Raw genomic sequence first — 19583 nt, 5'->3', positions numbered from 1 at the left:
TGTTTTCTTCTCAGGAAATTTCTAATAAGGACTAAATTAACTGTAAACAGAACAATGGGCATTAAAGGAATAGTAACACTACCCTAAGATGTAAACTCCTCTGGAATATCAAGTCGTTTATGCAAAAGAGAGATATCGCTATCGATTTGAGAGCCAGACTCATCATCCATTCTTGTGACGAAGTCAGCTTCCAATTTTTGGCGTTTGGAGGGAATAATACCGTCTTCGTCCACATGTATGAACTCATCGTCAAGGTGATCGTCGAACGTATCAGCCATTACAGGAATGTCAATTTCATGATCTGTTCCTTCATTCTTGTCAGTCTTGTTTGGGTTGCTCTTGCCGGAATGGACGCTATTCTGCCTTCCGATAACACTTTGTCCCATATGAATTCCTTCTTCTTGGTTGCTTTCATGAGCTTTTTCATTCTCGTGGGAATGTTGGACATTCGATGGGACATTCTGAGAGTTTGAAACGCTGCTGTTCACATACGCATTTTCTTCACTACTACTCTGCACAGGATTGTCTAACAGAAAACTAGCCGTCGAAGCTAGCAAGAATCCACTGTATTCCGCACACCATCCCATCCATTCATCAATCCAGCATTTTACTAGCCACCAGGAAGAAAAAGCTTCCGACCCCGCAAGAGAGATGTCTCTCAAGGCAGTAGTTAAGATACTGTTCAGACATAATAAAAAAAATGAGGCAGGTACAGTTGGAAAGCTTTTTGTTTGCGTTAACAGGAACGAACTAAAAGCTTCGACTACTCTGTCAGTGGGAAGAACAGATGTAGACCCTTCCTCAGTTTTGATTTCTTTGGTATCTTTTGAACTAGATATGGATTCCAGGAACAAAGGAACCTGCTTCGTGAGAATTTCAAGAACTTTTTCCCTATTTTCTTTGGGACATGGTAGAACCCTAAGGGCTAATGAATCGAAAGAGACATTATTTTGCCAGCTTTTGATGATTGACTTCTTCGATTGAGGGTTGCTTAGCACTTTGGATGCACACCCTGTTGACATGGTGACACGTATCAACCTAGATACTAACTTGCAGAAATAATCTACCAGGGGTTGCTTCACTTGCAGTACAACTGCCGGTAAATTCAAATTCGAAATATTTTCAGGTAAAGTGGTACAGACAACTTTCAGTTGTTGCACAACATAATCAGGAACTTTTTGAAGTGCTATTTTGGACAACATTTTCAATATGGCCTTGTAAGTTACTAAATCACATTGCACAATCCATGAGCTAACATACGGAGACACAAAAATAGCGTACTGGTCTTTACTCAGTTGCGATGGAAAAGAAAGCACTTGCTGAAACAACTTGTTGAGGTGCATATACCTTAAAGATTTAAAGATGGAAACACAATGGTCTTTGTATAAAGCCTGAAGTGAGTCAATATTCTTCTCACTGAATTCGGGTATCTGAGTATCATAAGCTTCTAAATGATCTAATAATTCTGGAAGAGTGATTGAATCTTCCATCTCTTCGTCATCCTTATTCGGGTAATGCATTTTCAAGCAAAGATCCATGTCAAATTTGAGAGAAACATGGGCGAAGTTATCAAGTGCGGAAAGTGCAGTGTCCGCAGTATTAATCGAAGTCAACCTATTAGATATGACCGAAACAGAACCAGAAGCAGGGGAATTCGTAAAGGTAGGAGGGTTCGCTTGAGAAAACTGGCTTGTAGACATGTTCACACTTGATTGATAAGGAGAGCCAAATGATGAGTTATTCTGTGACGTTGTCTGGGATGTCGAAAATTGTAGAGGAAATGCAGAATCTTTTGGACAACTTTCGGAATCGGCTATAAGTCTAATGCCGCAGTAATGGTACTTACTTTGCCCTCTAGTTCCCAAACGTCTAGTGGTAACCAATGGAAAGACTATTCGAACCAATTTGCCAAATGATGCTGCGCTGAGAGGAGATATGCCATTGCTCAAACAGATGGAAGCATAATAGTTGTAGATCTTATTTCTGGCAACAACTGAATCTGCACTCAACTCACAGGTTTTCAAAAGAACAACCATGCCAAAAACTTGTCTCTGCCTTTCTCTGGAAGATGCTTCTTCTTGTCGCTCTTTATTAGTTGTCTGTCTGGAGGGAGTGGTATCTCTGTCCGATTCGGAAAGTTTGACTGAGTTGGCATATTCATCGAAAGGAATAGACAATGCTGAATAAGCTTGTTCCTTCAACTTGGCATCAGATTCAGCGACAGTGGTATGAGATTTTTTAAGGTGTTTCTGCGCCTGCTTAACACCAGGTTGAGGCGGAAAAACATAAGCTGAAATACTTCCTGAAGATGTCTGCGCCGAATGTCTTCCTTGCGGCATCTCCATCATCATAGGGGGACCATAAGAACTTTTCTGATCTGGGATTTGAGAAGGGACCTGTTGCGCCTGCGGAAAGGTCAGCTGAACTTGTGATGGTGGAGGGAGATTTGGGGTAGGAAAGACATACTGTTGCGGAGAAAACGTTATGGGCTGAGAAAAGGAAAGGGAATGCTGATGCAGATGATGTGGAGGTGGGTGATGAGCCTGGTTTGGGATTGACTGTTGATGTTGCTGTATGGACATTTGAGGGGCTGGGTATCTGGTAGAATTATTATGCCTTGGAATGCTGTAAATTGGAGATGGTTGAATATGACCTGGATTGTTCGAAGTTACGACATGAGCAGGTGCCAACGTCATATTTTGAGCATCAGTGGCCAATTTTTGAGAAGGATATCTAGAATGTTGAGCAGACGGAATACCAGAATGAACAACGCTTCCTGGATCGTTGATGACATGGTGCTGCCCTATTTGAGGAGGCGATAGTAACTCTGGAGGGTTTTCCGTGGCAGAGTGGGAGTCTGGATTTCCCCCCTGCATCGATGACTGCTCAAATATGTTTGTATGTGAAAGAAGAAAATGAAATGAAACGAAGAGAGTGATTGTCCCAGATCACAATTGTGTGGTGAAAAGGTTCAACCGACTTTCTCGGACGATATTTGCTAATATGTGGAAAGGAAAAGAGACCACTGCAATATGCGACTTGGTTTCAAAGCAAAAAAAATTCAATTATGCTCAACAGATATGAAGGTCAGTCCACAACCGGTATACGCCGTATAGTAACACTTAATGATAAATGGAGGTGGAAGAAAAAAAAAAACAGAGGAGAAAAATCTATGAATAGAAAAGGTCCAAAAAAATCCGCAACTTTGCATGTTAAAAAGTTTAGTTCGTACACATTTGGGCATAATAAGCCACAAATTATTTGTTTATTCAAGAGAAGCTATGTTTACAGGAATAAATAACGGTAAGGTGCCTCAAGGCAGGAAGAGTACTCTGGATTTATGCAGATAGTTAAGCTATCAAGGGTGGCGTATCCCTGAACGTAAGATTAATAGGGTTGAAAGGGGGGGAGAGAGTAGGAGAAGTGGGGGGTGCAGAGATTGGAGCGTGGAACAATCGGAAATTGTAGTGGATGGAAGGACGATAGTAGTGAAAGTACGCCGAACGCCCTGGCGTTTGCAAGTAATGCACAAGAAACATTCGGATAGTTGTTCCTTCTCTGCTGTTTTTCTAGTTGTCAAGGGTTCGCAATCTGGGCTTTTTCGTTTCCATGTAGAGTGCTGGTACGGCAAGGTGCATTACACTTTGGCTGCATCGAGTTGTCTTCGAGATGCAGCATCTTCAAATCACCAGGTCAAGTGTTCTTTGCTAATCAGTGGTTGGAAGGACAGATATAACGCCCAGAATGACGAAATATTTGTGGGCTGTATGGTACATGTAATAGAAAACGTCACTCACTACTACTAAATAGAGGGCTACTGAAAATTATCGAATCTAAGATAAGGCTCGATTTGGAAAAGACCAAAAAAAAAAAAAAAAAAGAAAAAAGAAAATAAAACTTCGGAAACAAAATGTATACTTCGGGCATTCTGTCAAGAAGATCTCGATATGTGGGATCGATGGCGAGAAATATTGGTGGTCTCAGCCCATAAACTGGTCAAACGAATTTGTTGTCCCTTCCAGTTGGCGCCTTTTGGACGGCTGTTCCAAGTTTTGCGAGCCATTGTAGCCTCTTGACTGCTTATGAATTTTCTGGTTAGCATACGATTTCATGTAGAGGTCATTAGATTCTTGCAGGTAAGTGTTCAAGAAACGATGGAACTGGATTGCCGAGTTGGAATAATGATTGATGTTCTCAGGTAGCGAGAAGAAGTCTTTTAGGCGGCCCAACATCAACTTGCCTATTTCTGTCGCCTCGACCGTCTCTCCATTCGCTGAATATTTGTTCATGCTGCCTTCATTGGAATTGGCTAACATTGCAGAATGGGGTGATGCCCTCTGTGACTTCAGATTGTCCAATTCTCCCATGATGAGGTTAGTTGTTAGGGGAGAAGGCACGATATTAGTGTTATGTTGTCTCTGAGTTGGATGTGCAGGTTGGTCCTGAGAGTATCCATTGTGAAGGTATCCCCTAGGCTCATGAGCTCCGGTTGAATGCAAGGCAGTTTGTGCTGTCGATTCCGGTTGTCCGATTTGAGAAGAAATGTTGTGCTGAATTGAAGATGAGGCAGCCTGCCCAGATTCCAGATCTGGATCAATTCCTGTGTGCTCTCTTCTAACAAGTTCAATGATGTCGGAGTCTTGTAAGTGGACATTTTCTACTTTCTCTTCTGCCGGGAATAGAAAATGGTCAATATATAGGTCAGAATGTTTGCGTGAGGGCAACCCTTTATGATTTCTGAACAGATTTCTCTCTTGAATAACTCTCAACATGTTGACGATCTGAGTTTCTTTATTTGTGTCTCTCAGAGAAAATGATACATCAGCATCAAACGGCATTGAACGGTGTTGGTTTAGCACAGCAAAACTTGGAATCAACTGTGAATTGTGAAAACTAGTACTTGTCAACATGGTATTATACTTCATTGTGTTCCAAGTATCCATGATGACTGATATCAGGTCCTCCTTGCTTAGTGTGAATGTCTTCGAAAAACTTTGATCCATTCCAATGGTTAATTTTTTGAAAAATATCTGCATAATAGAGTACTTGACTTCCGTTTTAAAGATTCTGATCACTCCAAAGTCTAACGGGTAATAATCCAACTTATTCAACGAGGGAGCAAAATATACTAGCTCAATATTGGTGAACTCATCTTGAGGTACGATGTGGGTATACAGATCATCTAGCAAAATGACGATCTTTTCTTGAGGTGCATTCTGTGCGATGGTATCATTAACACTCTTGAGGTACTTGAAAAATATCTCCGTGGTCAGCATTCCTGATTTGGAATAAAATAGATTTTTCAAAGATTTCATGATCTTGTTAGATGGTTCCAAATCAGAAACTATCAGTGGAGCGAATACTGAAGAACCAGTGGCATTTACACATAATGCCACTGTGACTCTTTCTGCAGGATCTGGAATAGTCAATGAATTGGATTGATGGTTGGGGATAAAGCAGGTTGGGTTGATTTTGAACGAAACCTCATCCAATTGGTAAATTTGTGACAGCTGGTATCGAGCTAGTGTGTTCTTTAACCGTAGTTTTTCGTCTTCCAAGGTACGTACGCTGTACAATTCTGAGTCTGTGTGAAAACGTTTGACCAAATCCCGCTTGAAGGCAGTTCTTCTTTTGAAATGATGCAACCATCCGTTAGATTTTGTGGGAATATTACTTGAGTTGAAGTCCGTTTTGGGGATATTGTAAAACATCAGATAAAAGTTGCTCCATCTTTGAATCAACTCCCGCTCCGTGATTGTGCAGTTCTCATTAGTAATCTGATCATACAACAATTCCAAACAGCGGTTCACTTCAGGATCTTTAAACTTTGGCTTTGTCTTGTAAACTTTATTATTGTTCAATGTAAGATTCTTGAAATCTTGTCGCAGCTCCTTCTCGTTTAGCACCCACCTGTTCATGGTGGATTTTGTTATAGCAAACTCACCTAAGTCGTGAAAGTATTGTAGGGTGGCTTGCTGGCATTTTCGTTCCGAATTGTTGTGCCAATCCAGAACCTTGATCTTTTCCGCCAAAGTAGCACGTCGTAACCGACGCCTATTGTGATCCTGATTCTCAGGAACAGTGTTCATCAGATCGGGATATTTACAAGAATTGTCTTGGGGGGGAAAATGAAAATGGGACATTTATATAAATAAAGTTCGCGCGAAAATGCTATACGAACGAGCTGAACCCAGAGGAGTTTTCGCGCAGAAGATATATCGAACCCTTGTTACCAAATCCAATTTTTATTATGTACCGATATATAAAACATACTACCCCCTCTTTCATTCCTGATAGCTCCCTTGCATCTTAGTTCTCCTTTCGCTTCTTTAGCGGAGATTCATCATCTCTGGCGTCTTTAGGTTTCCGGGTCTCCTTTGTTTTTATCTCCGAACCCATTAATTTCTGATTTGCTGGGGAGCGGTCAAAATTCAATAGGGTGCCCTGCACTGAGATGTTGGATGTGACAATATTAGAATAGCTAACGTCTGGAGTTTTATGCTGTCTTGGGGATGGGGTAAAAAAATTAACATAATCACTCATACTGAATCCCGGAGTTCGTTGGAGTCCTTTCAATTGACCAGAATTACGCGGCGTACCGGGGGTCATGTTGAAACGGTTGATATATGAAGATGGTAAACCCAACGGTGTACCAAAAGATCTATCCTTCTGCCTAGGAGGAGTTGAATTGACATTCTGCAATTGTGTTTGATAATTACGGGGTGATACGATTCCTTGCAGCTGTGCGTTGCTATGACTCTGTATGTGATTTCCTGGACGTGAAGGTGATGGTGACGTTGCTAAGAACATCAATAAATCTGCCCCATCATCAAGCTCTTTTGGACCATTATTACCAGATGGAGTCTTGAGATTTGCACTCCTGCCAATCACCTTAGATTTGGGAGTCGCCAAAATGGCGTTTTGAAGGGCAACCTGTGCCTCATTCTTGCTGGATAATGTCAACGTTTCATGCTTTCTAGGTGGTGTCGATGGGGGATTTGTTAAAGAAGTATCATCATTATCAAACGAGTTACCAAGTTTGCTTGAAAGATCAGATGTTCTGTATGAGTAAACTGGCGACGAGGGTAAATTATTGGCGTTAAGATCTCTTTTGACGGGCGATGAATTGTGATTCTTCAGGCGTTCTGGCTGCTCAGGATTAAGTGATCCCTCATTGACTCCACCAGACGCAATTGCAATGGGAAGTCCATTTGGTTTAAAGGCTTTCTTCCCGCGTAACCCTTGTTCAGAGTCCATTGCTGCCAATCTACCCACCTTGGATAGCTTTGACTTTAGTTGTTGGGTAATTCGGGTTAATTCCGCCCTTCGCAAGATATTTTCAGCTATTTTGTCCTCATGCTTCTGAGCCTTCTTGTCTTCTATAAGAGTGCTTTGCATTTCGGCGAAGAAAGTCCAAAAGTTAGTAGAGGATTAAAGTGAACCGACTATCAAGAAAAAAAGCCAAAAGAGTAGGAACCTAGGGACGCGATAAATAAATATTTCCTCTTTGGGTAAATTACAAACGTGTCAGCATCGCAGGCTAACAGTTTAATGCAGAAACGCAGAAAGGTGCATTTGAAGATGGTAGAGAACAAGATGAGAAGGAATTTCCCTGATTCTCCACTGGAAGTGAAATACACCGGAGGTCAGCAAAACTGATATGTCTTAGCACCTGCTTCGTCTCCGATAAGTTTCTATCCAAAAAATGCCTTAGTAGCCCTAACGGTTATAACTTTGATTCGCGAGCTTTTACTACTCAGGTTTTTTTTTCCTTCCAGCAAAAAATTCTCCTGTTCAAAGTTTATTCATAATCCAACAAATGATGGCCAAGTCGTAAGTGATAACCTCCAATACATCCATTCGTTTTCTGGTGATGAGATCGAAACGTTGCTTGAATTTATCATGTGAGCACAAATTTAAGACTATAACGGTATCTGAATTGAACGATAAGGATAAAACATTGTTTGATCAATAGTCAACTAACAGAATGTAGATATGTCGAAGAAACAGAGCAAGCAGTATGATCGTCCTTTGCCTATCAATATCATCAATCTACCTGTGGTCACTCACAATCCAATTTCTTGGATCTGGTGTCTAGGTTCTTATGTTAAACAATGGTTCCAGTTGAAGCAGAGTGTAGTCGATATACAATACTGCGATGGTATATTCAAAGTTTCGGGTTCTCACTACATGAACGAAGTTTGGAATAGTGGCTTTATTGGAAAGGGTATATTATCCCGTTCCGAACCCACTTGGTTGCACAGAACTCGAAGAAGGTTGGGGCTGGACCCGCTGTTTGATGAGAGTGGTCGATTGTTGCTTACAAACGAAGAAACCGTTCAGATTCGTCGAGAGGAAAGAAAAAAGTTTAAGCTTAAGCGGGAAGAACTAGAGGCGCAAGAAAATTATTTCAAAACTACTGGAGATATGACTTCTTTGCAAAAGGTGACCAAATTGAAAAGAATTTTGATCGAGGACAATAAGCAACTTCAACGCAAACCGTTACGTGAACTTATAATGGAAAATTACTCGGTGGCTGGAGACAAGAAAGAGCAGACAAGGGCTGATTCTGCTTTATTTATCGATGAGACTCATATCAAAGATCTTGAATATCTCCAGTTGATGCCAGTGGAGGCCCTCTTTTTATCATTTTGCTTTGGCTCCAAAGTAAATGATTTTGATTTGTTTCAGTTGTTCCAACTATGTATGAATCGCTCTTTGGAAGTGGATAACTCTTTCATTTTGTTATACATGGTTTATCATCATTACAAGAGCCACGGCTGGTGTGTAAAATCAGGAACCAAATTTGGATCAGATTTTCTACTGTACCGAAGAGGCCCTCCATTTCAACATGCTGAATTTGCTGTGCTGGTTCAACCTGATTATAAACCAAGCGATTCTCCATCTAACGAATGGATCGATATATCAGCTATCAGCAGAGTAGTTGGCGGTGTTAACAAGACGTTGCTATTGACATATGTTACCCAGCCTACAAAGGATGCATTTCAGCAGGCTTTGACTATGTTTTCAGAGTCTCCAACTCCCCATTCTTTGAGAAATCTCCTGGAACTGTACCACATTGACGAATTTATATACAGGAGATGGCTACCAAGCCGAAATAGAGCGTGATTATGTAATTTAATGATCCTCGAATTCAATAGTAACAGCTAAAAGAATACACCTCATCGATAAACCATTAGACCGCATAGTTTAGAATGAGAGGATTCGTTGTGGCTACGATTATAGTTGGTGCTGCCAACTGTGTTATGGCCTTTGACTTTGAGCAATTTTTCGGTGGTCAGAACCGTCAACAACAAAGGACGCAACAAAACAATCAACCTCAAGACTACGAACAGCAACAACTCAACTCAGACTGCCAAAAATATCTTTGTCCTGAGACCTTTGCATGTGTTGCTAAGCCTGTGGACTGTCCCTGCCCATTTCCACAATCCCAAATAAAATGTGTTTTTCCTGATAAGCAGAACTTTGTTTGCATTAGTTCTCCTGTCGATAATGTTAATGGGGTTCCAGTTAGAGACTGCAAGTGGGTGGAAAAGGCATGGAAGGGACTCTTATAGTTCTCATCCCCTCAGCAAAAATTTACAGGCAATCCGATTTTAAAATCGGCACAAAGAAAACGATCACCTTCTACAACGACTTTGGCAAGATCAACCAATAGCCATCGTTTCGCACGAATACTTATACATACTCCAATACTATTATAAAAAGAATAAAGGGCCTATAAAAACACATTGTCCTTTCTCCCTAGAAGAAAAAGTACTTAGCAACTATAGCAAGAAGGATTATCAAGATTATTAATGGAAGACGAGAGGATTGTGTAGTTGAAACAGGCTCCTGTCGAGATGCGGTAGTTTCAATAGATGTCTTGTGTTTTCCATCCAACGATTCCTCCAAAGCTGCAACTTTGGCATTCTTCTCTGAGATCTCTTTGCCGAACGATGGGTTAATTTCAGTGGAGGCAGGCTTAGAAGCCTCGGTTGCATTGTCTGGTTGCTCGTTCTTAGATTCTATATCGTCTTGAGTGGATGGTTCACCAATGGCGAACTTAACTTTAACTTTTTGTCTTTCCACCTCACTCTTGTAACGGCTCTCTAATTCTGGGAAGATGTCTGCAATAACATCATTTTCGTTGTAGTCAGGATGAGGAACAGAGACGAACAAAAACTTGTCCTTGCACTTGAAGTCGGGCGATGGCTCTTCTGGAAGCCCTTGCAGAACAATAGAGACTTCTATGGACTCGCCTGGTTGTAGCAGAGTCGAAGTAGGACGAACTGCGTATAACTTCGGGGAAGTAGTCCTCACTTTGTATGCCAAAGGCGTTGAGGTGGTGTTTGTAAGCTTAACAGTCTCACCAGATTTCTGGGTAAAAGGTCCTGCCAGGTTAGTCATTGTAAAAATCGTCAGGTTAATAAATCGATTTGCTTACCTTTGAATACTATTACGCTCTTGTCAATCTCCATTTATGCTTCTCTCACTCTAAACTATCCTTTGTAGTGTGTACACTTTGCCGTTTACAAAAGTACTGGACACAGTATTAGGTGTCGCACTACAAGAAGTATCGGAGACTTGTGAAAAAAAAATGATAAATCAAAAGTATATTACGTAACAAATGACTGCTAGTAGTCTTCACCGCGGGATACAACTTCCTTAACATTAGGTCTCAAAAGGATGGTGTGCTCGTATTGGGCAGTGTATGACCCCTTGACATCTACCAAGGGTGGATAATCGCTAACAACTCCAGATTTAACCAACTGGTTCAATGCCAATAAGTACTTTTCTTCTCCAAGACGATCTATGTAGCGACGACAGAATGGAAGAGTACCAAAGTTCTCATCGATAGTCTTTAGCAATTGTTTAGCACGGTTCACACGAATGCTGGAGATAGCATTGGCGGGGGCATCTGGATTCTTGGCGTAGTGAGAGCATTCACCTTGTCCTATCACATGACCCCTTCCTGTACTGCCAAAGGTTTCAATTGCAAAGGTTTCACCTTCCTCCATCTTGGTGTTGTCAAAATTCTTCACTATGGGAACAGACTTACCACCATGAATTCTATACTGGCCGATGTTATGGCCACAAAGATTCTTGATAGGTTTAACTTGGTATGTTTCTCCGTCTAAAGTAACTTCGTAGGACTCCATTACTTCTTGGATGGCTTCACCAATGTCGGTCAATCTCACATCAATACCTGCTTCACGAATACCAGTATTGGTAGCATCCTTGACAGCTTTCAACAGATCATCATATTTGTCATCGAATGTTAACGTGAATGCACTATCGATAATGTGACCGTTCACATGGACACCAAAATCTACTTTCATGACGTCTTCATAATTTAAGACAAGTTTGTCGTTAGCATTAGGAGAATAGTGCGCAGCACAATGGTTCAAAGAAAGACCACAAGGAAATCCCATACCACCCTTGAGTCCGTCTTCACCACTATATCCACGAACTGCGTTTTCGATTAGTTCGGCGATCTCGATCATTGACATTCCCGGTTTGATCTCATCCTTTGCCAGTTTTCGAACTCTCCTATGAATTTCAGCACCTTTACGAAATTCATTCCACTTGTTATTCTTCTCTCGATCCAAAGCTCGCTTTTCTTCATCAGTAGTACGGTACAAGTTGTCATCTTTGTAATCCACAACTTCTCCTTGGGGATAGTTTCCATCAGGGTAAAAAGTGGAAATGGGGTCATATTGCTGTTCAATCTTTTCCTCAACTTTTTTCTCTTCTTCTTCAACAAGAGGCACATCATCAGCTTTTTTCTGAGCTAGTTTTTGTGCATCTAATTGCATTGCAAGCTCCAAGGCCTTTTCAAAATCATCCTCATCATCATCCTCAACCACTTGATTCTTGTTGGATTTTCCTTTACCTTTGCTCTTGTTATTCTTTGTTGACTTGGAGGAGCCCAGTTTTACGTCAGCGACCTTCTGACTCACTTTATCTACAGAACTAGTCATGATCAAGGAAGATCGATTATAGCCGAGATGTCATTTTAAAGTTGAAAGAGCCACTATTCACAAGTCGTGCACCAATCAACAATCTAGACATCAGATGGAAAAGGAATTTCAGCTAGAGCTTGTCAGAAAATCTAGTCTACCCGACCAATAGCTGCTCCCAATGTTTTCCAGTTACATTCAAAGGATAAGACCAATAAATCTTGTTTACGGGCTTAGGTTTCAATCGAAGTCAGCTTTCCCCGCTCCAAGTTTGAAGAACATTACTTCATCACGTGGCTTAATAAACAAGAATGACTGCTTCTCTCCTCCAACAGAAAGCCATAACGCTCCATTAACCGGAGTTGCCGCAGGAAGAACGGTGGATGTCATTGACGGCAACATAGGTCAAGCTTTGAAACAACTCAATAACCTGGTTCGTAGTAACAATGTCGCTCAAGAACGCAGAAAACAACGATTCTACTTAAGACCAAGCAAGGCCAAGGCAGAGCTACGCATGGAGCGCAATAAGCGCCGGTTCGGTAAAGGTTTCAAGAGATTGTTACAAATTGTAAATGAGGCCAAACGTAAGGGTTACTAGTTCGAAGAGCATTTTAACATGTACATAGATGTATGTTTAGGAACATTGATTATATAATCAGTCATCGCCAACCTTCGTTTGGTAAAGTATTATGAGCCCTTACCCTTAAACCTAGTTCAAGAACTGTTTCTGTATATAGTCTTTGTATCCAAATAGAAAGTAACACTAGTTACATTTCTTCTGCCTGCAAAATGACTGGAAAGAGCTCCGCATTTACGGCTAGTTTAGGACTATTGCATACACTGATTGGTAAGTGATCAGCATTCCCTCTTTTTGTGAACTAAACTAACCATAGTCAAGGTGCTGGGATCTTAGCCATGCCCTATGCCATTAGATCTAGTGGTATTCTTTTTGGTGTGTTCCTGATTATACTTAGTGGGCTTGCGTCTCTATTTGGGCTGTTTCTGCAAACTAAAGTATCCCAGTTCGTGACACCAGGGCACGCCTCGTTCTTTACGGTGGCCCAAATTACTTACCCAAAAGCCAGTATCTTCTTTGATATTGCTATTATGATCAAGTGTTTTGGTGTCGGTTGCTCCTATCTGGTGGTTATTGGTGATTTGATGCCTAAGATTGTACATGCCTTAGTCAAGGATTCAACACTTGCTGAACATCCAGCATTAGAGGCCAGAAATTTATGGATCAGTCTGTTCATGTTAATAATAATTCCGTTGTGCTACCTCAGAAATTTGACATCCCTCAAATACGCGTCACTAGTGGCCCTCTCATCTGTTGGATACCTAGTAGTTCTCGTCGTGGTGCATTTGATCTTCCCCGATGAAGCTATTGTCCGTGGACCTATAAAAGCTGTGGGACCTACTTCAATAACAGAGTTTCTGGGCAGCTTTCCTATTTTTGTTGTTTCTTACACTTCACAGCATAACGCATTTTCATTGATTAATGAGCTGCGTGATAAAAGCGCTGCGAATATGAACAAGTTCATCAGTATAGCAATTAGTACAGCAATGGTGCTCTACATGGTCACCGGAATATGTGGCTACCTGACATTTGGTGACAATATCATCAGTAACATCATTGCCATGTATCCTCAAAATGTTTCCTCTACAGTCGGAAGAATTGCAATTGTGTTCTTGGTTACTTTATCATTCCCCTTGCAATGCCACCCCTGTCGAAACTCCTTAAATTACATAGTGCATTTTTACCAAACAAGTGGTAAAACTGATCTTAACGACGAATTTGATGAATTTGATGATGAGGGTGAAGAGCGTCGCCCTTTAACTGAAGATCAAGAAGATTTTACCAACAAATCTCCTGAAGGTTCAGGGCCTCCCCAAATCGTACAAGACCAAACTGATTTGAACGATCCGAACCTTTCTCCAATAGAAGAAACTCCTTCGAAACCAGTCGCAGTTCATCTCTCCACCCAAAGGCTTATCATATTAACTACAATAATTATTGCCTTAGCTTATTCAATTGCATTATCCGTCACGTCTCTAGGCTTAGTGCTGTCCGTTGTTGGTGCTACGGGATCGACTTCCATTTCTTATATTTTACCAGGAATATTTGGCTACAAGCTGTTAGGCACTTCTGCTGAAGCTACATGGCGCCAAAGGACCTACAAGTACGCAGCATTGGCGCTGGTCGCTTTTGGAATCACCGTAATGGTAATCTGTCTCACGGTGGTTCTTTTCTTGAATAAATAAACTTAGATTAATCATTTAGTCATAAAAGAAAAGGATGTAACGAAATTTTACAGCCATGAGACGCCTTATTTACTTTTCTTAAGCTTTTCGTCGTTACTCTTGGACTTTTTGAATTTCTTTTTGGCAATTAGGACCATCTTGTAAAACCAGTACATGTTCAAGACGTCCAGCAACAAGTTTAATGCAAAAATCGGCAATGCCAGCCAACCAGGAACTTGGTCTCTTATTGGCCAATAATCTGCAAATGTTTGAACAACTGCATAGAGTCCCCACACAATTCTGACACTGAAAAATGTAACCATTAGGAGCAAACCGTTGATAACAGTGAACTTAGTAGAGACATAACCGTCAGGTAATCTTGCAATAAACCAGTTGATATTCACAAATGGAGTAGATAATTCGAAGATAAGGTATGCTGGGATCCATGGCTGGCAAAATGGCTTGAAAGCCATCATAAACACATACAATGCGGCAAAGGCATGTAATAAGAACCCTAACCCAAACATTTTGAAATGCTGGATACATACAATTGAATCCCAAATAAAATAACCTGCAGTCAGAGCAGAAACAAGATTGGAAAAAGGCGTGTGTCCAAAGATTGGATCTTCTTTCCACATGGGGTCCTTAAACAGCGGCAGGGTCAACAAGATGGAAATAAACGACTGCACAAGGGCAACGACATGGATATCAAAATTAATCCTTTGCTTCTTTGAGATTTCATGTGTATAATGAGACCCAAAAATATAGGCACAAATCGGTGCACTCAAGTAGTATAGCACTTGATAGAAGATAAAAGAGATTGCTATTTCATGCCAATGTTTCTCCAGTAGATTCCGGGGTTCAGCAGGAAACGGTCGTAACCACAGCAATGGGTCATCATATATGGGATGAATCATTATTTGCCAACAACAATATTCAAAGAAGCACAATTGAGGGTTTTTTATGAAGGTACTGACAGACTGGTTAGTACGATACGCCTGGACAACGCTGGATTAGCTCCGATCGTAATGCATTTTGAGAATGCAGATTCCCTACATAACTTCGTATTTCGCGATCTCGCTCGTCGGTTATCGTTCCCTCCTTCCTTGACCTCATCTCCTGCAGGTTTAGTGCCAGAATAAATTCCATACCACGTGATATTGGATTTTTACATCCCAACATTTACCATGTGAATCGAAGTCGACTATATTCATTAGAGACAATTTCACCAACCGTTATTATCCCTTCTTCAACAACAATGGTTTATAAATTAGTCTGTTTAGGAAATCCCCTACTGGATATCCAGTTCGATGTCACCAAAGAGTACCTTGACAAGTACGGATTGAAAGAGAATGATGCCATTTTGGTAGAAGAGAAACATATGCCAATTTTCGATGATGGCCTTAAAGATCCTTCTGTTAAATTAGTTGCCGGTGGTGCCGCACAGAATACTGCTAGAGGAGCTCAATACCTACTTCCAGAAATCTCTGTAGTCTACTTTGGTTCTGTTGGTAACGACAAATACGCTGAGAAGTTGCACGAAGCCAACAAATCTGTCGGTCTGGCCACTAGGTACCAAGTTCAACCTGACATTGGAACTGGTAAGTGTGCTGCTCTGATCAATGGCCCAAATAGAAGTTTGGCCACCGATTTGGGTGCTGCAAACCATTTCAAGCCTTCTCATTTACAAAAGCCGGAAAATTGGGAGCTTGTCGAGAAGGCTTCCTTTTTCTACATTGGTGGATTCCACTTAACTGTGTCTCCAGAGGCTATCATCTTGCTAGGAAAACATGCTGCTGAGAACAACAAAGACTTTGTTATCAACTTCTCAGCTCCATTCATTGCTCAGTTTTTTAAAGACCCTCTCGATCAAGTTGTTCCATACGCTGATTATATCATTTGTAACGAATCTGAGGCTGCTGCCTATGCCGAATCCCATGATTTGAAAGACAAGTCATTGGTAGAGGTTGCAACTTACATCGCTAAACTACCAAAAGTCAACTCAAAGAAGCCAAGAACTGTCATTTTCACTCAAGGTTTAGACCCCACCTTGGTGGTTCGCGTTGATGCTCAAGGTGAAGCTCAAATCTCTGAAATTGTCGTTCATCCTTTGGCTGCGGACAAAGTCGTTGACACCAATGGTGCCGGTGATGCTTTCGCCGCTGGTTTCGTTGCTGGTCTTGTTCAAGGTAAAGATCTGTTTGAAAACATTGACATCGGACAATGGTTGGCAGCCGAATCGATCCAACAAGTTGGACCATCGTATCCTTTCCCTAAGAAGACTTATCCTGGCAAGAAAAACTAAGATAAATGATTAATAGACTGTATACAGTTGTATATAATTTTTTTCACTCTTCTGTTTGGATTCAAAAACCCTTCCCGTAGGTAGAATAGTCTTTGTTTATTGTTGTGTCAACTTTAATGATTCCATTTTTTTCCTTTATGTCAAATTGTTTCATCTTCATTAAAGCGTATAGCGTATCCAATACTGGAGTTGCGACTTCGTGCCGCCTTGCAATTTTTACACAGTTTCCCAGGATTATTTCCAGCTCAGTTAAGTTGTTGTTTCTAACATCCATTAACATGGATGGGGTATAAAATAATCCAGAGCTTACCTCTAACATGGCCTGCACATGAGAATCTGGTATAATGTAGCCATCTGCCAGCGCTACCTTAACGACTTCATCCATAGCAGGTCGCAAAACGGTAGCCCTACCATCGCATAGCTCTACTCTTGAGTAGTCGAGGCCAGCCAGTGCTGTAATAGGATTAATAGAAGCATTGTACACAAGTTTCCTCCAACGGGAACTTCTGACATCCGGCTCATACGTGATTGTGTTCAAGTCATTGCTGTATAACTCAATGAATTCTTTAGCCTTTGCTTCTAGTATTTTTTCATCGATAGTGGGGTGTTTGAAGAATCCAATAGTACACACTTCGGGACCAACATGTTTGACCTCCAAATGGAGATTCTGAGCTCCCGAGAGAGTTACTCCGCTGAGAACTATATTTGCTGGAAATGCTTCGAACATGGCATTTTCAATATCTATTCCGTTTTGAACCATTAATATTGTGGTAAGACCTGGGGTGACTGCGGGTCTGATGACATCCTCACATTTATTTGAACCATCTGGGATATTCTTCGTAGCCAAATAAATATAATCAAAGGGTCCAAACGCTTCCATAGCCTCGGTTGTGTTAGCAGCCAAGTTGGCTGGTTTCCAATTATCGACCTTGCCATAAGCTACGCTATCGATATTGATCCCCCTTTTCCGAGCCAACTCATAATCGGATCGAACGATTACGGATACTTCACAGCGCTTGTTGTAATGTAAAGTGTAGGCACCGATCATACCAATCCCACCAGCGCCGACGACTAGTACTTTCGGTTTGCTCATTGTCATCGTCTATTGGTGTACTTATTGACAAAAAATATAAAGTGTCAAGAATGGTTTTTCAGTATAAGCTAGAAGGGCACACCCCGTCCGAAAATAATTCTTCCCCGTGCATAACCCAATCAAAGATACCTATTCCAGGACCATGAGAGACAATCTTGCACATCGCGGACATCAGAGAAAGTGACATCCAGGACCATCTCCGAGTCTTTTTCAAGAATCTTGAACATTTTCAAACGAACTTGTAACCCACAGAAACTGGATGTAGCAGAAACAGTAATTATAACTTTCAGTGTGAACTCGCCAGAGCGAGAAGGCAATTCCAACAGAAATTCGGATACTGGAGGGGTTTTACACCGAATGAACGGGTCTTGGTTTTGCTGAGATTTAGGCTCAGCCAGATGTTTGGTGAGCTTGAAATGTTGGCCCATGATCTCGGAGACCTTCTCGTCGTCCAGATAAATATTCCGTATCAGCATCTCAATTATGTTCTTCAATAGTTGCAGATGTTTATTGTGCCTGTAATTTCCTATCAATGGTCTCAAAAGGTTCAATTGGACCTTCTGTTTGGGAGTTCCCGGTGGGTGAACGGTAAGAGCAGTTGGATTGTGGCGTTTATTCTCTAGGTTGGATCTAAAGTGTGCGCATAACATGAGCCTTAGAAATATAGTAATGTAATCAGCGCGTTGATTGTGACTTAACTCTTTATGGGGCACTTGGTTGTCATCCAGCTGTGTCTCTGCTAACACACTTTCAATCTCAATGATCTCTTCGCCCAAATCGACGACGATTTTGTTACCATCAACTTGTACCTGATAAGATATCAATTCTGTTGCCTCTTTCAAAAGTTGATGGAAAAACTCTTCTTCAAAGATAAAAAATCTTGCTCTTTCAATTTCACCCACTATACTCGTATGGTTGATCTGGAAGTTTTTCAAACTGTCTAAGTATTTTCTGGAGTTACTCTCCCCAGTTAGAGTGTACTCATCGTCTACTTTACTTAGTATGGAAACTTTTACCACTTTTTCGTCTCTATCAACCTGAAGATTGTTTATTCTATTAAAATGGATCTCCCCAAAACTTCGTCCCTTTTTCAAAAGTGCAATTCCTCGGTCAAAATATGTCGACCCTGAGTCTCCAAAACCATACTTCACACCAATTTCCTTCGAGTTGGATAATCCACCTTTACTGTTAAGTTTCAGGATCACTTCATTTGCCTCTAGGGTTTCCAATATATTATCCCAATACATTTTCTCCTTCAATACCTCATCATTTAGACGTTCTGAAGCTGAAAGTAACCGCTTGGATGCAACATCCAAGGCATCCGATTTCCACCCCAGGCCAACAATAGAATGTTTCTCTTTGTTTTCCTCGGCAAGCCTGGATACTTCCCCATTTGAACTTATATCGTCACAATTCAATGAGCCTAATTTGGCGTGTTGTTTCAAATGAGGGGACATTGAGGTTGAGCCAGCCGCTGGTCTAGTGCAGGATATTAACAGTGAGACGAGATCCAGTAACAGCGAGCTTTCATTCAATGCCGTCTGAACTGCTGTGATGACTTCCATCTTTTGTTTAATGAAGCTTTCGGAATCTTCTTGGTCTTCTTCCTGAACTGTTGTCTCGTTGGCAGGTTGCTGGTGGTTCTCCAGTATTTCATCTATCAGTTCATCTTCCTTAAGATCCTCAAATCGCCCTCTTTCGGCTACTATCTTTGGAATCAGCTGCGATAGCGGCAGCTTACTATTGTCTATCAAGTACTGGTCTTGATCATCATCTTTCAGCAAAGCTTCTCCTATGTCTAGCATACTTGCAGTGTTGTTACCCAAATCGATTTCGAGATTTTCTGGATAATCGGAGTGAAATATAACGGGATAGAAATACGAGTTTAAGGGACGATATGTAATAAAAAAGTAAGTTATTCCCTAAAACTGAATATGACATCTCTCAAACGTCCACCGTTGTTCTGAATGCTGTGGTTGAA

The 19583-nt window shown here is 41.2% G+C and overlaps 13 protein-coding genes across 13 annotated transcripts; 5 read left to right on the top strand and 8 right to left on the bottom strand.

The window, feature by feature from the left end:
• Positions 1 to 83: 83 nt before the first annotated feature.
• PAS_chr2-2_0153 (uncharacterized protein) lies at positions 84 to 2876 on the bottom strand (the record flags this gene model as incomplete). Its single annotated transcript, XM_002492008.1, has 1 exon — positions 84 to 2876. The coding sequence occupies one exon, from the start codon at positions 2874 to 2876 to the stop codon at positions 84 to 86; it is 2793 nt and encodes a 930-aa protein (XP_002492053.1).
• Positions 2877 to 3980: 1104 nt separating this feature from the next.
• On the bottom strand, positions 3981 to 6089 carry PAS_chr2-2_0155 (Hypothetical protein; the record flags this gene model as incomplete). The annotated part of the gene is made up of 1 exon (XM_002492007.1): positions 3981 to 6089. One exon carries the CDS (start codon positions 6087 to 6089, stop codon positions 3981 to 3983), a length of 2109 nt encoding a protein of 702 aa, XP_002492052.1.
• Positions 6090 to 6309: 220 nt separating this feature from the next.
• On the bottom strand, positions 6310 to 7398 carry PAS_chr2-2_0156 (Hypothetical protein; the record flags this gene model as incomplete). Its single annotated transcript, XM_002492006.1, has 1 exon — positions 6310 to 7398. The coding sequence occupies one exon, from the start codon at positions 7396 to 7398 to the stop codon at positions 6310 to 6312; it is 1089 nt and encodes a 362-aa protein (XP_002492051.1).
• Positions 7399 to 7995: 597 nt separating this feature from the next.
• On the top strand, positions 7996 to 9129 carry PAS_chr2-2_0157 (Subunit of the tRNA splicing endonuclease, which is composed of Sen2p, Sen15p, Sen34p, and Sen54p; the record flags this gene model as incomplete). The annotated part of the gene is made up of 1 exon (XM_002492005.1): positions 7996 to 9129. One exon carries the CDS (start codon positions 7996 to 7998, stop codon positions 9127 to 9129), a length of 1134 nt encoding a protein of 377 aa, XP_002492050.1.
• Positions 9130 to 9215: 86 nt separating this feature from the next.
• Positions 9216 to 9578, top strand: PAS_chr2-2_0158 (uncharacterized protein; the record flags this gene model as incomplete). Its single annotated transcript, XM_002492004.1, has 1 exon — positions 9216 to 9578. The coding sequence occupies one exon, from the start codon at positions 9216 to 9218 to the stop codon at positions 9576 to 9578; it is 363 nt and encodes a 120-aa protein (XP_002492049.1).
• Positions 9579 to 9765: 187 nt separating this feature from the next.
• On the bottom strand, positions 9766 to 10410 carry PAS_chr2-2_0463 (uncharacterized protein; the record flags this gene model as incomplete). The annotated part of the gene is made up of 1 exon (XM_002492003.1): positions 9766 to 10410. The coding sequence occupies one exon, from the start codon at positions 10408 to 10410 to the stop codon at positions 9766 to 9768; it is 645 nt and encodes a 214-aa protein (XP_002492048.1).
• A 227-nt stretch (positions 10411 to 10637) lies between these two features.
• PAS_chr2-2_0159 (Methionine aminopeptidase) lies at positions 10638 to 11984 on the bottom strand (the record flags this gene model as incomplete). Its single annotated transcript, XM_002492002.1, has 1 exon — positions 10638 to 11984. The coding sequence occupies one exon, from the start codon at positions 11982 to 11984 to the stop codon at positions 10638 to 10640; it is 1347 nt and encodes a 448-aa protein (XP_002492047.1).
• Positions 11985 to 12144: 160 nt separating this feature from the next.
• PAS_chr2-2_0465 (uncharacterized protein) lies at positions 12145 to 12561 on the top strand (the record flags this gene model as incomplete). The annotated part of the gene is made up of 1 exon (XM_002492001.1): positions 12145 to 12561. The coding sequence occupies one exon, from the start codon at positions 12145 to 12147 to the stop codon at positions 12559 to 12561; it is 417 nt and encodes a 138-aa protein (XP_002492046.1).
• Positions 12562 to 12593: 32 nt separating this feature from the next.
• On the top strand, positions 12594 to 14225 carry PAS_chr2-2_0160 (Vacuolar amino acid transporter, exports aspartate and glutamate from the vacuole; the record flags this gene model as incomplete). The annotated part of the gene is made up of 2 exons (XM_002492000.1): positions 12594 to 12642; positions 12862 to 14225. 2 exons carry the CDS (start codon positions 12594 to 12596, stop codon positions 14223 to 14225), a joined length of 1413 nt encoding a protein of 470 aa, XP_002492045.1.
• A 65-nt stretch (positions 14226 to 14290) lies between these two features.
• On the bottom strand, positions 14291 to 15121 carry PAS_chr2-2_0161 (uncharacterized protein; the record flags this gene model as incomplete). Its single annotated transcript, XM_002491999.1, has 1 exon — positions 14291 to 15121. One exon carries the CDS (start codon positions 15119 to 15121, stop codon positions 14291 to 14293), a length of 831 nt encoding a protein of 276 aa, XP_002492044.1.
• Positions 15122 to 15462: 341 nt separating this feature from the next.
• On the top strand, positions 15463 to 16509 carry PAS_chr2-2_0162 (Adenosine kinase, required for the utilization of S-adenosylmethionine (AdoMet); the record flags this gene model as incomplete). Its single annotated transcript, XM_002491998.1, has 1 exon — positions 15463 to 16509. The coding sequence occupies one exon, from the start codon at positions 15463 to 15465 to the stop codon at positions 16507 to 16509; it is 1047 nt and encodes a 348-aa protein (XP_002492043.1).
• Positions 16510 to 16570: 61 nt separating this feature from the next.
• Positions 16571 to 17602, bottom strand: PAS_chr2-2_0163 (uncharacterized protein; the record flags this gene model as incomplete). Its single annotated transcript, XM_002491997.1, has 1 exon — positions 16571 to 17602. The coding sequence occupies one exon, from the start codon at positions 17600 to 17602 to the stop codon at positions 16571 to 16573; it is 1032 nt and encodes a 343-aa protein (XP_002492042.1).
• Positions 17603 to 17721: 119 nt separating this feature from the next.
• PAS_chr2-2_0466 (uncharacterized protein) lies at positions 17722 to 19407 on the bottom strand (the record flags this gene model as incomplete). Its single annotated transcript, XM_002491996.1, has 1 exon — positions 17722 to 19407. The coding sequence occupies one exon, from the start codon at positions 19405 to 19407 to the stop codon at positions 17722 to 17724; it is 1686 nt and encodes a 561-aa protein (XP_002492041.1).
• Between the last annotated feature and the right edge of the window lie 176 nt (positions 19408 to 19583).

Source organism: Komagataella phaffii, chromosome 2 (genome assembly GCF_000027005.1).
Source record: "Komagataella phaffii GS115 chromosome 2, complete sequence".
Taxonomy (NCBI): domain Eukaryota; kingdom Fungi; phylum Ascomycota; class Pichiomycetes; order Pichiales; family Pichiaceae; genus Komagataella; species Komagataella phaffii.
Note: the sequence above shows the minus strand (reverse complement) of the source record. Positions and strands in the feature narration are given on the sequence as shown.